At 42.7% G+C, this 13,648-nt stretch overlaps 1 protein-coding gene across 1 annotated transcript in view; it reads left to right on the plus strand.

Moving 5' to 3' along the window:
• The window catches only part of Stau1 (staufen double-stranded RNA binding protein 1), a 54,293-nt gene that overhangs the window by 32,224 nt on the left and 8,421 nt on the right, over window positions 1–13,648 (plus strand). The window contains exons 6-7 of the mRNA XM_071609004.1: window positions 6,405–6,503; window positions 12,048–12,278. Of these exons, the coding sequence (XP_071465105.1) occupies window positions 6,405–6,503; window positions 12,048–12,278 (330 nt within the window). The remainder of the gene's footprint in view (window positions 1–6,404; window positions 6,504–12,047; window positions 12,279–13,648) is intronic.

The following is a 13,648-nucleotide window of genomic DNA, read 5'->3' on the forward strand; positions in this document are numbered from 1 at the left end:
TGCAAAGGTGATTGGAAGGGAGTAGATCATATAAAAACAACAAAAAATCATTAGATTGATCTTTTTTGGTGTCTATAAATACAAGTGAAAACATTTTGCAGCTGAGGAGCAAAAAAAGATGGTTGTTCTTTCTTCAGCAGCAGTTTGCATCTGTTTGAGAAATAGACAGGACCACACAGGAAGGATCAGAAGTCGTGATAAGCAAGAGCCTCTGGTGTTTGAACTCTGGTGTTCTGTAGTGGGTGGCGCTTGGCTCAGGCAGGACAGGAGATAGGTGGGGAGTTGCATATGGAGTGCCCATACTAGGAATGAATGCCTTTCAGACCAGAAGTTTGGGGAAAAAGTTTAGGTTTGCTGTTTTAAAATTCTTGTTAAAATATCAAATGAAATGACTTATCTGTTTATTATGCCTGTTATTTGTAAAAGTGACTAAATATAGAAAAATAAAAAGGGTTTATTGGAGCCAGATAATATTTTTCCTGGCATATTGAGGGTCAAGCATAGTTCAGAGTGCTTTTTCTTTTTCCTAGTGTTCCTTAGATTTTAATACTGGACCGTACACTAGGGAATTGATGTTAACAGTACTTCCCACTTCGTGAAGGGAAGACTAAGGGCCTGCTAAAGGTTCTTCATCTTACTGGGGATGATATTTGTAGATATGAGTCATTTGCTGCCTCCCCACTTGCAGTATTTGGTCCAACCCAGATGATGTAAAAATACATACATACATATATGTGTGTGTGTGTGTGTGTGTGTATAATTTGAGTATTGGAGATTGAATTCAGGGGCACTTGACTCCTGAGCCACATCCCCAGCTCTATTTTGTATATTATTTAGAGTCAGGGTCTCACCGAATTCCTTAGCACCTCACTTTTGCTGAGGCTGACTTTGAACTCAGAATCCTCCCACCTCAGCCTTCTAAGCCACTGGGATTACAGGCATGCGCCACCGTGCCTGGCTATATAAAAAATAATTTTATATATAAACCATGTAAACATAGTTTGTATACTTATTTTATATATAAAATAATATAATCTCACTTTCAAATAAATGTGTATGTCATTTCCTGTTTTGCATTTTTATTTCACTGGCTGGTTTGTCCCTGTTGACATTCCTCTAGAAGCAATGGCTTAGAGCAGTGAATCTTAGTCTGGTTGCTAGTAAAGTCACCTGGAAACTCATAAATAAATACTATAAAGTGGATATCCAACCCACAGAAACTTGAATTCATTTGTCTGGCGGCGGCTTCTCCGCCAATTCCTTGGAAACTCCAAAGTGACTCTGCTCTGGTTGAGAATGACTGGCTTTAAGGTTAGAACTTGGCACTAGATCCATTATTTTCGTCAGTCTTGTGGAACCTCAGTAGAAAAGTAGCATTACATTAATATAAACCTGAAAACTTTGATTATACGATGTTGATAAAGGCAGGCAAGAGAATGATTTATGTGAACATTCAAAACATAAATTCATACTATAGAGAGTTTATCCATTAAAAGAACATGGCTGGGCATAACCCACTTGAATCAAATGTATGAAATATGATATGTCAAGAGCTTTGTAATGTTTTGAACAACCAATTAAAAAAAAAAAAAAGAACATGGCTGGGAAGGCTACAGTCCCACGTGGTGGGTGTTAACTACCAGGGGAAGGCTGGTGAGAAGGCTTCACTGCTTTTCTTAAAAAAAATGAGCTGGGACTGTAGCTCAGTGGTAGAGCACTTGCTTACCATGTGTGAGGCACAGGATGTGATCCTCAGGGCTGCATGTAAATAAATAACTAAAAGGTATAAAAAATACAGTAACATTTTTAAAAATGATGTCACTAGTACTTAATGTGGGTATTTGTTAAATCCGGGATTTTCTGTTACATTGTTATCTGTATCCTTCTGTGTGCTTGAAATAGTTTAGAACTAAAAATAAAAGTTAAGGGCTGGCATTGTGGCTCAGCAGTAGCACACTCGCCTAGCATATGCGAGGTTCTGGGTTCAATTCACAGCACCACATAAAAATAAGTAAACAAAATAAAGGTATTGTGTCCAACTACAACTAAAAAATAAATTTTAAAAAAAGTTAAAACACATTGCATGATCCCAACTACTCAGGAGGCTGAGGCAGGAGGATGGCAAGTTTGAGGCCAGCTTGAGCAACTAAACTCTATCTCAAAAAAAGGGGACTGGGGAACACTGGGGGCCTAGCTCAGTGTAGAGTGCTTGCCTAGCATATGCAAGGCCCTCGTTCCATTCCTAGGACTGTAAACAAACAAACAGCTACACAACCATAACAGCAAAAAACTACTAATTGGACTGCAGAATGAGCAACACATTTGAAAATTGGGATATATGCATGGCTCTTGAGGTCTTCTGTCAGCTTCAGCCCCTTTATTTCCACATTTTGTTCTGGTTGCACATAAGGAGAATGTTTGTGTTGACACAGCTACTTAGCATGAGCAGACTTTTTCTTTTTTTCCAAACAACTTAAATTAAAAAAAAATCTTTGGACACTCTTGAAATAGCTGTCAAAAGGCTTTCTTATGCATAAAAATGAATTAAATTGGCACAAGTTAATGTTTTGACAGTCTCTAGTGTATTAATATTTGTTAGGAAGCACATACCTTTTTGATAGTTGCTTTTTTAAAAATTGAGATGAAGTGTACACATGGAAATTTTTTCAGTGTACAGTTCAGGGGCATTAAATAGATTCTCAGGGTTGTGCAATCATAACTGTCTATTTTCAGAACTTTTTCATCATCCCAAATAGACACTGTACCCCTGAAACAGCAAGTTCCCACTGCCCTTCCCCCGTCCCTGGCGTCCGCTGTTCTGTCTGTGCATCTGCCTGATCTAAGTGCCTCCAGTGGACATTTGTTCTCCCGTCTTGGCTTTTTTCACTTACTATCATGTTTTTAAGGTTCATTCATGTTGTGCAAGTTCCAAGTTTTGTTCCCTGTGAAGGCTGCATTTTGTATTTAATCATGAATATTCTCCATTTTGTCTGTCTCCTCGAGTGCCAGTGGACACACCGGGTTTTTACCTTTCAGCTGTGGTGAACGAAGCTGCAGTGAACAGCGGTACAGATTCTGTTCAGGGCTCTGCTCAGGTTCCTGGTGTACACCTTGAGTGGGACTGCCGCATCATAGGCCGTTCTGGGCTTCACTTTTTTTTGGCGGAGGGGAGGGGAGGAGTACCAGGGATCGAACTCGGGGGGCACTCGACCAGTGAGCCATCCCCAGCCCTATTTTGTATTTTATTAGAGACGACGTCTCACTGAGTTGCTTAGTGCCTTGCTGTGCTGAGGCTGGCTTTGAACTCTGATCCTCCAGCCTCAGCCTTCCAGGCCACTGGGATTATAGGCGTGTGCCACTGTGCCCGGCTGGGCTTCGCTTTTGGATGGAGCACCCAGCTGCTCCACAGCAGCTGCACTGTGTGCTGCCCCTTCATGTCCACCAGCATTTGCTCTTTTCTGCGTTTTTGATAGTAGCCATTCCTGTGGGCATGAAGTGGCGTTTTATCATTTTGTTTTGCATTTTTCTAGTGACGTTGAGCATGTTTTTAAATTTATGTCTTTTTTAGCTGTAGGTGGACACAATACCTTTATTTTGTTTATTTATTTTTATGTGGTGCTGAGGATTGAACCCAGCGCCTTGCATGTGCGAGGCAAGTGCTCCACCGCTGAGCCACAACTCCAGCCCCGACGTTGAGCGTGTACTGTTTTTTGGCTTGTACTGTTTCATGTACTATCGGTCATTTATGTATCTTTGGAGAAATTCACATTTTTGAATTGGTTTGATTTATTGTGTTTTTGAGTTGTAGTTCTTTGTGTATTCTTCTTATGAACCCTTTATCAGAAATTTGACTTGCGAATCCCATCCTGCAGGTTGTCCTCACTATGGTCTTTTTTCCCTTTGAGATAGGCTCTCACTCTATTGGCCAGGCTGCTGTCGAACTCCTGGGCTCAAGTGATCTCCCACTTCCACTTCCTGAGTAAACAGGGTTACAGGTGTGCACACTAGCCCAGCTTGCCTCCTTCCCTCTTGGTAGTGTCCTTTGATGCACAAAACTTTTAATTTTGATGGACTATAATTAATCTATTTTTTGATTTTGCTTGTGGTTTTGGTGTTACATTTTAAAAAATCTTGCCAAGTCCACTGTCATGAAGCTTTTCCCCTCTGCTTTCTTCTAACAGCGTCACAGCTCTAGCTTTTTCACTGAAGCTATCAACTTTGAGTTCATTTTTAAATATGATGTGAGGTAAAGATTCTACTTAATTACCGCCCCAACCTTTGGTACCAGGGATTGAGCCCAGGGGCACTTAACCATTCAGCCATATACCCAGCCCTTTCTATTTATGTATTTATTTTTTTTAAAGTTTTTTTTTAAATTTCCTGCTGAACAGTTCTTAATCATTCCTATTTTTTTTTTTTTTTTAGAGAGAATTTTTTTTTTTTTAATATTTATGTTTTAGTTTTCGGCGGACACAACATCTTTGTTTGTATGTGGTGCTGAGGAAAGAACCCGGGCCGCACGCATGCCAGGGGAGCGCGCTACCGCTTGAGCCACATCCCCAGGTAGCGCGGCCCGGGTTCGATTCTCAGCACCACATACAAACAAAGATGTTGTGTCTGCCGAAAACTAAAAAATAAATATTAAAAAAAAAATTCTCTCTCTCTCTCTCTCTCTCTCTCTCTCCCCATCTCTCACTCTCTCTTTAAAAATAAAATAAAATAAAATACATTGCTTTTTTTCCCCCAAATATTTATATTTTAGTTATAGGTGGACACAATGTCTTTATTTTACCTTATGTGGTGCTGAGGATCAAACCCAGTGCTTCACGCATGCTAGGCAAGCACTCTACCTCTGAGCCACAACCCCAGCCCACTTTGCTTTTTTTTTTTTAAAGTTTAAAATCTATTTAAAAAACAAACTTTAGCTGGTGTGGTGATGCACACCTATAATCCCAGTAACTCAGGAGTCTGAGGCAGGAGGATTACATGTTTGAGGCCAGCCTCAGCAATTTAGTGAGGCCCTAAGTAACTTAGCAATGTCCTGCCTCAAAATAAAATGGCCTGGGGATGTAGGTCAGGGGTGGAGCACCCCTGGGTTTAATGTCCAGTACCAAACAAACAAATAAATAAATGAATTTCAATCCCGTCTTCTGTGGAACTGCAGCCTCCTAAGGCTCCTTGTGTGAAGACTCTTGGTCGTGTCTTGGGCGCCTGTGGAGCCAGCTCCTCAGGAGTCTAACCCAGGAAGATAGCTTAAGCCCAGGAGTTCAAGGCTGCTCTGCACAACATAGTGAGATCTTGTTAGAAAGAGAAAAAGGCATCTTCCTGCTTAGGGTTAGTGGACCATCAGAATGTTACGGGAATACTGAAGAAGCTCAGAGTAGTGAGCCCAGGTTGGGAAGGAAAGCACCACCGGGAAGGAGAGAAGGACTCGTGAATGGCATAGGGGATCAGTTCATTTTGTCTGGAATTATACTCTAGATTGTAGCAAATTTTTTTAAAACCTAGGTTTGTGTTCTCTCTCTCTCTCTTTCTTGTTTTACTTTTTTATCACAGCTGGATGTGTTCATCCAGTGTGGATGGGAATCTACCTGATAAAATTGAGGAACTGTCACCTTGGATAGTCTTGCCCTATGTAGCGCTTTCAGCTGGGAGTCCTGCCTGGTAATCCTGATCTTGGAAACAGGACTTTACAGATTCTCTGACAGAAACTCAGAGGCAGTAATGTGAAGGGGAGCTGTTCCTCTGCATGTTTGGGCACTTTGCTGTCGCCAAGCTCATCTAGTTTCTGGTGCCATTGCTGCAGTGCAGTGTAAAACCTGGGATCACCTCGCAGAGGGGATGTCCCTCCCTGCTCCTCTCTGGTCCTGTTTCTGGCTGCAGGGCTGTGAAAGCACCTTGTTATAAAGATAGACTCTCTGTCCTATGTTGAGGACAAGATTTCATTAGTTTGCATCTTGAATTTTGCCAGTGCCTGAGTATAACATGGCAGTTATAGCTTTATGGGATTTTATGGCCAAACAAAAAGCCCCCATGTGCACATTCCACACAGACCTGTGTGTTTGACTCTCCCCAGTAGTGGCCTCGGTGCTCGAGTACGTTGGAGGTCACGTCTTAGGCAGTGCAGGTGTCTCGCAGCAGCGCGGTTGGCTGATTGATACCACAGGTCTGCTGTGTGCGCCTTGTTATGGTGGATCTCTGAGGTACTTTCTGACCCATGTTGGACAGAGTCCTTTTTTTTAACCTTTAAAATTCAGAAACACATGGTACACATGTGACCTTGGTCACTGGTTTACTGTTAAGTCCATAAAGACAAGGTTCAGTGCCTTTAAGGTTTATTACTGAGGCTGGAATGTTAATGCTTTTGATAAAAGATAACTACTAAACAGTTATTCTTCTTTTAGATGAATGGAAGAGAATCAGAAGAAGAAAATCTCAATAAATCTGAAATAAGTCAAGTGTTTGAGATTGCACTTAAACGGAACTTGCCTGTGAATTTCGAGGTAAGTTTATTTTTCATGTAGGACTTTGTATTATAAAATATTGTAGAATTCCTCATAGGTGTGATTCCCCCCCAAGTATCATTTGAATAATATAAAATGTGAACCTCCACATTTAAGATTCAGAGTTTCTGTTCAGCAAAGCAGTGTTATTAATTTCTCCTGGAGTCTTTAACCTAGGGGTGTCCTTGGCTCTGTAGCCTGGCCATGCGTGGCCTCAGTTCGTCTGTGAATGTCCTGAGGTGGCTGGCAGAATACTGGTCTCTTTACTCACATACTCTTTAGGACAGAGGGTTCCTTGCATTCATCAGTCTTAAAAGCATCTTTTCCTCCAAAATATTGAGAATTTCTTTTAGTGTCCCAAACAGCCTTATCAGTAACTTTGAAAAAGATACTGGTTTTGTCATTGTCCATGTCTGCCCCCTGCATCATCTGTTTAAATCACTTTCATTGGTTGTTGGGGATTTTGTAATCTAAAAGCAATTTTAGGGGCTGGGACTGTGGCTCAGCGGTAAAGCGCTCGCCTAGCATGTGAAAGGCCCTGGGTTTGATCCTCAGCACCACTTAAAAATAAATAAAGGTATTGTGTCCAGCTGCAAATTTTTTTTAAAAAAGTGTCTGATTAAAATAAATAAATAAATAAAAGCAATTTTAAGGGTTCCTTGTTCAAAATTGAAAATAAAATTCATTTAATGTTTTCTTTAGAAACAACATAGTCTGTCCATAGACTGGGAAGGTAAAGGAGGATTTTTTTTTTTCTTTTGAATTTTCCCTTATGGTTTGATGCATGGCAAATTTATTCTTCTTGATCCCATACTTTATCATGGAATTATTTTTGCAAAGCCTATGTGAAGTTTATTATCCTGTAAAATACTTTAGCTTTGTAGCCTCTTTTGTAGTTACAGGTGACCCTTAGATTTCATTGCCTGTCTTCAACTCTGTACCTTCTCCTCTCATGTGCTAGTACCCTGAACTCACCCCATATTTATTCCCTCACCTGCCCCTGAGTGAGGCCAATTTCTGACCTACAGCCTTGGGTGCTTTCTGCTTGCCAAGCAGGACTGGTCTGTGTGCGGGGATCTTCCTTGTCCCCTCCATTGCCCCGACACCTCCCTCTACCCTCCCTGGCTCCAACAAGCGAGAGGAGGCTCTGTTTCCTCCCTCCTGGGGTAAGAGCCTCCTGCTCCTGCAGGCCTTGCCACCTTTCTCCTTATGTTGGGGCAGCAGACATGGGGTCGGGGAAGAGGGGAGATGGGACGACTGGTTGTTGAGTAGGGACTAGTTGGGACCTGCACCCCAAAGTATTCACAAGACCTCCCTGGGCACCTGTTGTAAGAGAGGGAAGAAGTATCCCTTTTCTCCCCTGCTTAGGGTTAATATGACAGGAAATTTTTTTTTTAAAGATTGGAGGGAGGTGTGTCAAGACTGGGAGAGTGGAGATGCCTGGCCCCTCACGTCATCTCAGGGTTAGAGTTGACTGCTTGTGGGGAGGGCCTGGATTTCTGTGAAGTTTGTCACCTGCTCACAAGAGTTGCTGCCCTGCCTGAGAGTTGTAGAACTTTCTGGAACTTTATGCTGTTCTGTGCATTTTCTCTGTGGAGTCTGGGGTGGGGACCAGATTGCTTCTCACCTCCATTTTTCTTTATCTTTCAGATTTGTCTTTGAAACCTGTGTTAAGGAATGTGTAACGTTTAAGAAGTAGTCACATAAGACAAATTGTAGGAGTGCCCTCTGGTGGTTAATATCTTTTAAAATTTTTTTTTTTTTTTTGGTAGTTGTAGATGGGGAGAACATGCCTTTATTATTTATTTATTTTAATATGGTACTGAGGATCAAACCCAGGGCCTCACATGTGCTAGGCAAGTGCTTTGCCACTGAGCTACAGCCACAGCCCGGGTTAATATCTTCCTAATTAATACTTTTAAAACAGTTTGTTGGTGGCACAGAGTTTGTAATATGAGTACTTTTCATTGTGTAACTCCTATGTCAGGAGGTTCATATTCTTTATTACATTGAGCAAGGACTCTGTTTTGCATCTAGAAGATTGCCTGGTGCATATATCAGATGCTTAGGAACTGTTTCCTGAATAAATTAACAGAGTAGTCAATTTTTGATAAGATTTTGGTTGTCAAGTCTGTCATGTAGGAAGATAGGTTAAGGGTTGATAGGAGAAGGCAGGAGCCATCGAACAGTGTTTTGGAAAAACGAACGCAGCCTGCCTTTGATGGAACGGCTTGGCTTGCGGAAGCTGTGCAGACCTCACAGGCCCTGGGCGTGCCCTCGCTCAGGGCAATCACACCCCCGAGAGCCCCAGGAGGTCCTTAGGAGATGGTGAACACACTCCTTGGGGGACAGGGGCTGTGATTTTGAAGTGAGCCATAGGGTTGGCTACCCTGTGATTTCAAGTCTGGTCTGAGGATGTGGAAAGCATTGTTCTGGGAAGGAATATTCCAGAATCTAGGTGTCGTCGTAAGGGGCGCCTGAGGAAATTTTTTGGCAACCCCTGCAGGTGCCTGTGTAGTTTGGTTCTTCGTAACACCTCCTTTTCCCTGAAGGGAATGGGCTTTGAAGGGGACAGGCTTTGGGGCTGTGGTGCCTCTTGACCCCCTTCAGCCCTTGCACAGCCAATTCTTGGGCTCAAGCTCTTTCCTGAACAGTTTTTCAACCTTTTATTTAAAAAAATTTCAAACCTATGGAAAAGTTGCAAGAACAGCATAGTGAATGTGTCCTTCACTTAGATTCAGCAACTGTGAACATTTCACCACATCTCCTTTTCTTTTTCTGTAATATTGTTTTGGTTTCCATTTTTATTTTTGCTGAATCATTTGAGAGTAATTGTCAGATATGATGCCCTTTATTTCCAATATTTCAGCATGTATATTTTAAGAGTAAGAATATTCTTTTAAAGAAACACAGTTAGTTGCCTAATAGAGTAAATTCAGCACTCTGCACTACCATCACCCACACATCGTGTGTTCATGTGTGGCCACTTGTCCCAGTGGTGTCCTGGATAGAAATCTTTGCTGCCTCTAGTGTTCAACACAGCGCCTCACCTCAAATTCAGTCAAAGTCTGTTTGCTCTCCTTTAACCTCTGTCAGCTCCTCAGTCTTTGACGACTTGGACATGTGTAGAGGTCACTTGTAAAATGGTCCTCATTTGGGGCACATCTGATTGCTCATGCATTATGTGTGCTTTGGCAGGACACCTCAGGAGTGATGTTGGTCCTTCTCAGGGGTCACATGTTGTCTGTTAGTTTTAGGGCTCTACACCAGAGGTGGGGACTCTGGAGGCTCTGCCCTCCCAGCCTCCCCTATAGCTCCTGGCAGTGAGGATCCTGGAAGCGTCGCCCATCACTGTGTTCAGGAGGATGATCTGCGTTTACGCATTGACATTCCACTATCAAGAGAACTTCTTCACCCTCTCTCGCATTATAGCTGAATAGATGTGTTTCTTTTTATTTTATTTGGGGTATTTCTCCTTGTCATATTCATTCATTTTGATGCCCAGAGTGCCCCTCAGACTGGCTCCTGTGTCCTTTGACTTGCTCCATCACCTTGTTTGGTGTGTGGAGGGTCGGTTTCTTGAGGTAGTTTATATGAAGTCACCCTGTTTCTAGCGTGGTGTGTTAGGACACGTGTACATAGTTGTGGGCACATGTCCATCAGGATGCAGGACATCTCTTATCCTGTCAGCCTCTGGTGGCTGCTAATCTGAATTCTGTCCCCATAATTTTGCCTTTTTTAGGATATTATGGATATATATGGTTTTGGTTTCACATGCATGCCATGTTTTTGAGCTCCCTCCAGATGTGTGCATTGGTAATTTATTCCTGAGTAGTAGTCTTGTGTAAGAGTGTGAAACAGCCTAAGCATTGTCCAGGAGAGGGGCATTTGAACAGATTCCTTTTGGGGACTGTTAAGAATAAAGCTGCTGATATTCTTCTGTAAGTTTTCTTGTGTACATGTGCACTCAGAATCACTGAGTTATAGGGTAGATATTTTAACTTCAATAAAAAATTGCCAGTTTCCCAAAATGACTGTACCGATTTGCGTTCTAACACTTAATATTGTAAACCCCCCTCTCCATCCCCAGCATGGTAGGCAAGTGCTCTGTAGCACTGAGCTGTATCACTGGTCTTTAAAAAATTTTATTAGATACATATCTGAATATGTACCTGCCAACTTTGTGGACATCAGGTTTTCTTCTGAGACCTTTATGGTTTTAGCTTTCACATTTAGGTCTGTGATCCAAGTAAAGTTTTTTCTTTTTTAAAATTACAGGACAGGGTCTCACTGAATCACTCAGGTTGGCCTTGAACTTGCCATCCTCCTGCCTGAGCCTCCCAGGTCACTGGGGTTACCAGTGTGTGCTGCTGCACCTACCTGAGTCCAGTTAATTTTTGTTTATAAATCAGTGATCACGGCTCAGTCTCCCCAGCACCTTGCCGTGTGGATATCTAGTACCTCTTTTAAACTTTTTGATTGCTTTTGTGTTTGCTGAAAGTTAAGTGACTATCTCTGTGCAGTCTATTCCTGTACTTTGTTCTGTGGATTTGTTTGTGTATCCTTACTCAATATTATGATAGTATAGCTGCTGTAACTTTAGAGGAATTCTCGGAATCTGGTAGTGTAAGTCTTCTAATGTTGTTGCTCTTTTTTTAAGTTGTTGTGGCTAATGTACATTGGATTTGGTTTTTATTTTCCTTCCATGTGATTATGTGATCGCTTCAGTATATAGTCATTTCTGTTGATACTCAATTTTAGGTCTCCTAAAATTTGTTTACCTAGCTTAAAAACGAGTGTTAAACACAAATGGTTCCAAAATTTCAAAACTACACAAAAGATGTGTCTCCTGCAGTGTGTCTCCATTCTGACCCTCCCACCTGTGGTAGCTTATTGTTGATTTCTGCTTTATCCCTCCTGTGTGTCTTTTTGCAAAAATAAGCATATAAACACATGTGTCTATATATATAATTTTTACGTATTTGTGAATACATTTATAAACCTTTTTTCTTAGAGTTAAATTACTAGACCGTATACTCTCTGACTGTTCCTTTTTTCCACTTAATATATGCTGGAATTCACCTTCTATCAGGGCTTAGAGATTTTTAAAATTCTTTTTTACGGTTGCTTAGCAGCCAGTATTTAGCAAGCTCTGTCTTGGCTGGAGACTCCGAGCAAATAATAAACTTGAACTCTGTGCTGCAGTGATTTCTGGGCTTTTCTGGGCCAGCGTCTGCTGGTTGCAGTGGCTCACACTGAATTCAGGACCTTGGGGAAGATGTGAGCCATTCTGATGGGGTGGAGTGAAAAAGTCCCCCTTTCAGGCCTGAGTGTTTCAGGCTCAAGAACATAAACCAGTTTGAAAAGTAGGAAGAAAGGGAAGGAGAGGCTTTCAGACCCCGGGGCTTGCTGTCCTGCTATAGATGTGCCTTCGTTTCGTGGTCCCTGTCCTGGTGCCCTTGACCTGTGTGCTTCACGAGGAGAGAGTGTGCCAACCAGTGTGCCCCACAGCTTGTAGCAAGCGTCTGTCACACTTTCACTCAGTCTTTCCCTCTGACACAGGTGGCCCGGGAGAGTGGCCCGCCCCACATGAAGAGCTTCGTGACCAGGGTTTCGGTTGGGGAGTTCGTGGGGGAAGGGGAAGGGAAGAGCAAGAAGATCTCCAAGAAGAACGCGGCCCGTGCTGTGCTCGAGGAGCTCAGGAAGCTGCCCCCTCTGCCTGCCATGGAGCGTGTGAAGCCCAGGATCAAAAGGAAAACCAGGCCCACAGGCAAGGTGCGACCCTTTCTGAACAAAGGGCCACCATCATTGCCCCACGGGGTGGAGGGTTAGAATCCTGGTGGTGGCTTCTCCAGAGCCAAAGGGGCAGGACTGAAAGCACATGCTAGGCCTGATAGACACTTTACAGACGCCACACAAGAGCCACAGGTCAGGTAAAGACAAGGCCACTGAGTGGATGCAGGACCTCATGCCTGCCTGTGGGCATATGGGTGAGTGGTGGAACCTCTGTGCAGTGACAGCTCTGGTCCTGAGGTGGTGGGAGGGACATGTGAGGCAGGTGGGGAAGGAGTTTACTGAATGCTGCTTCCTTTTGGATTTTGAGCTCTACTAATGGACCTGTCAGAACATATTGATCCCTCCTCACAGCCAGAAGAGGGACAGGGTTCCACTGGGGGACGTGTATGAGTGCTAGGATTTTCTTCCTTAAACATTAGCATTACACTCTTTCCTTTGTGCTTAAGGGGTCCTGGAAATGCTCCTGGTAGTGGAATGGATGAGTAGTACTTGGCACAGAAGCAGGCCAACAGGCAGGAAGTAGGATTCTTAGCTTTTTCCCATCAGTTGGAGGTTTTTTTTGTTTTTTATTTAAAGGGGCAGGACTAAAAGCACATGCTAGGCTTAAAAAAAAAAAAAAAACCTTGGTGTAATGGTTTCTGGATTTTAAGTCATTGTTAGGGAAGCTGGAAACCATCATAGTGTGGTGGTCTGTCCTCCACATCTGTGTTTCCCATCCATGGAGTCCCTCAACCTTGGAACAAAAATACTTAGGAAAAAAAATGTCTGGTGGCATTATACAGAGCTTTTTCCCTTGTCATTCTTCCCTAAACAATACAGCATAGCACCTCTTTACATGGCATTTGCATTGTTATAAACTGTCTAGCGATGATTTAAAGTTCGGGAGGATGTACAGAAGCTCATGTGCACACTGCACCATTTTACATAAGGGACGCGTGCAGGTGGAGATTTTGGTGTCCTTGTAGGATCCGGGAACAATCCCCTGCAGATACTGAGGGACAACTGTACAGATTTCTGGGGAGTTTTAGAAATGGGAGTTTTAAATTTTTCTACCTCTTTATTTACTGTCATATATGGAAACTTTTTAAAGAGCAGGCACTCAGCTTGGTGTAGTGGCTCATGCCTGTATCCCAGCTCCTCTGTAGGCTAAGGCAGGGGATCGTTTAAGGCCAGCCTGGGCAACACAGTGGAAAAAAGAAAGCAAGCCACCATTGCAGTGATGCTCGCCTATTCAGTGAAATATTGATGTTGCTTTGGTAAGACCTCACCTCAGGGTGATCAGAAAGTCATAAACATCTGATGAATTCTGAGCCATTAAGTCAGTGTAAGGTCTCATAGCTCCCGTCACA

The sequence above is a fragment of the Marmota flaviventris genome, chromosome 2, assembly GCF_047511675.1.
Source record: "Marmota flaviventris isolate mMarFla1 chromosome 2, mMarFla1.hap1, whole genome shotgun sequence".
Lineage (NCBI taxonomy): Eukaryota > Metazoa > Chordata > Mammalia > Rodentia > Sciuridae > Marmota > Marmota flaviventris.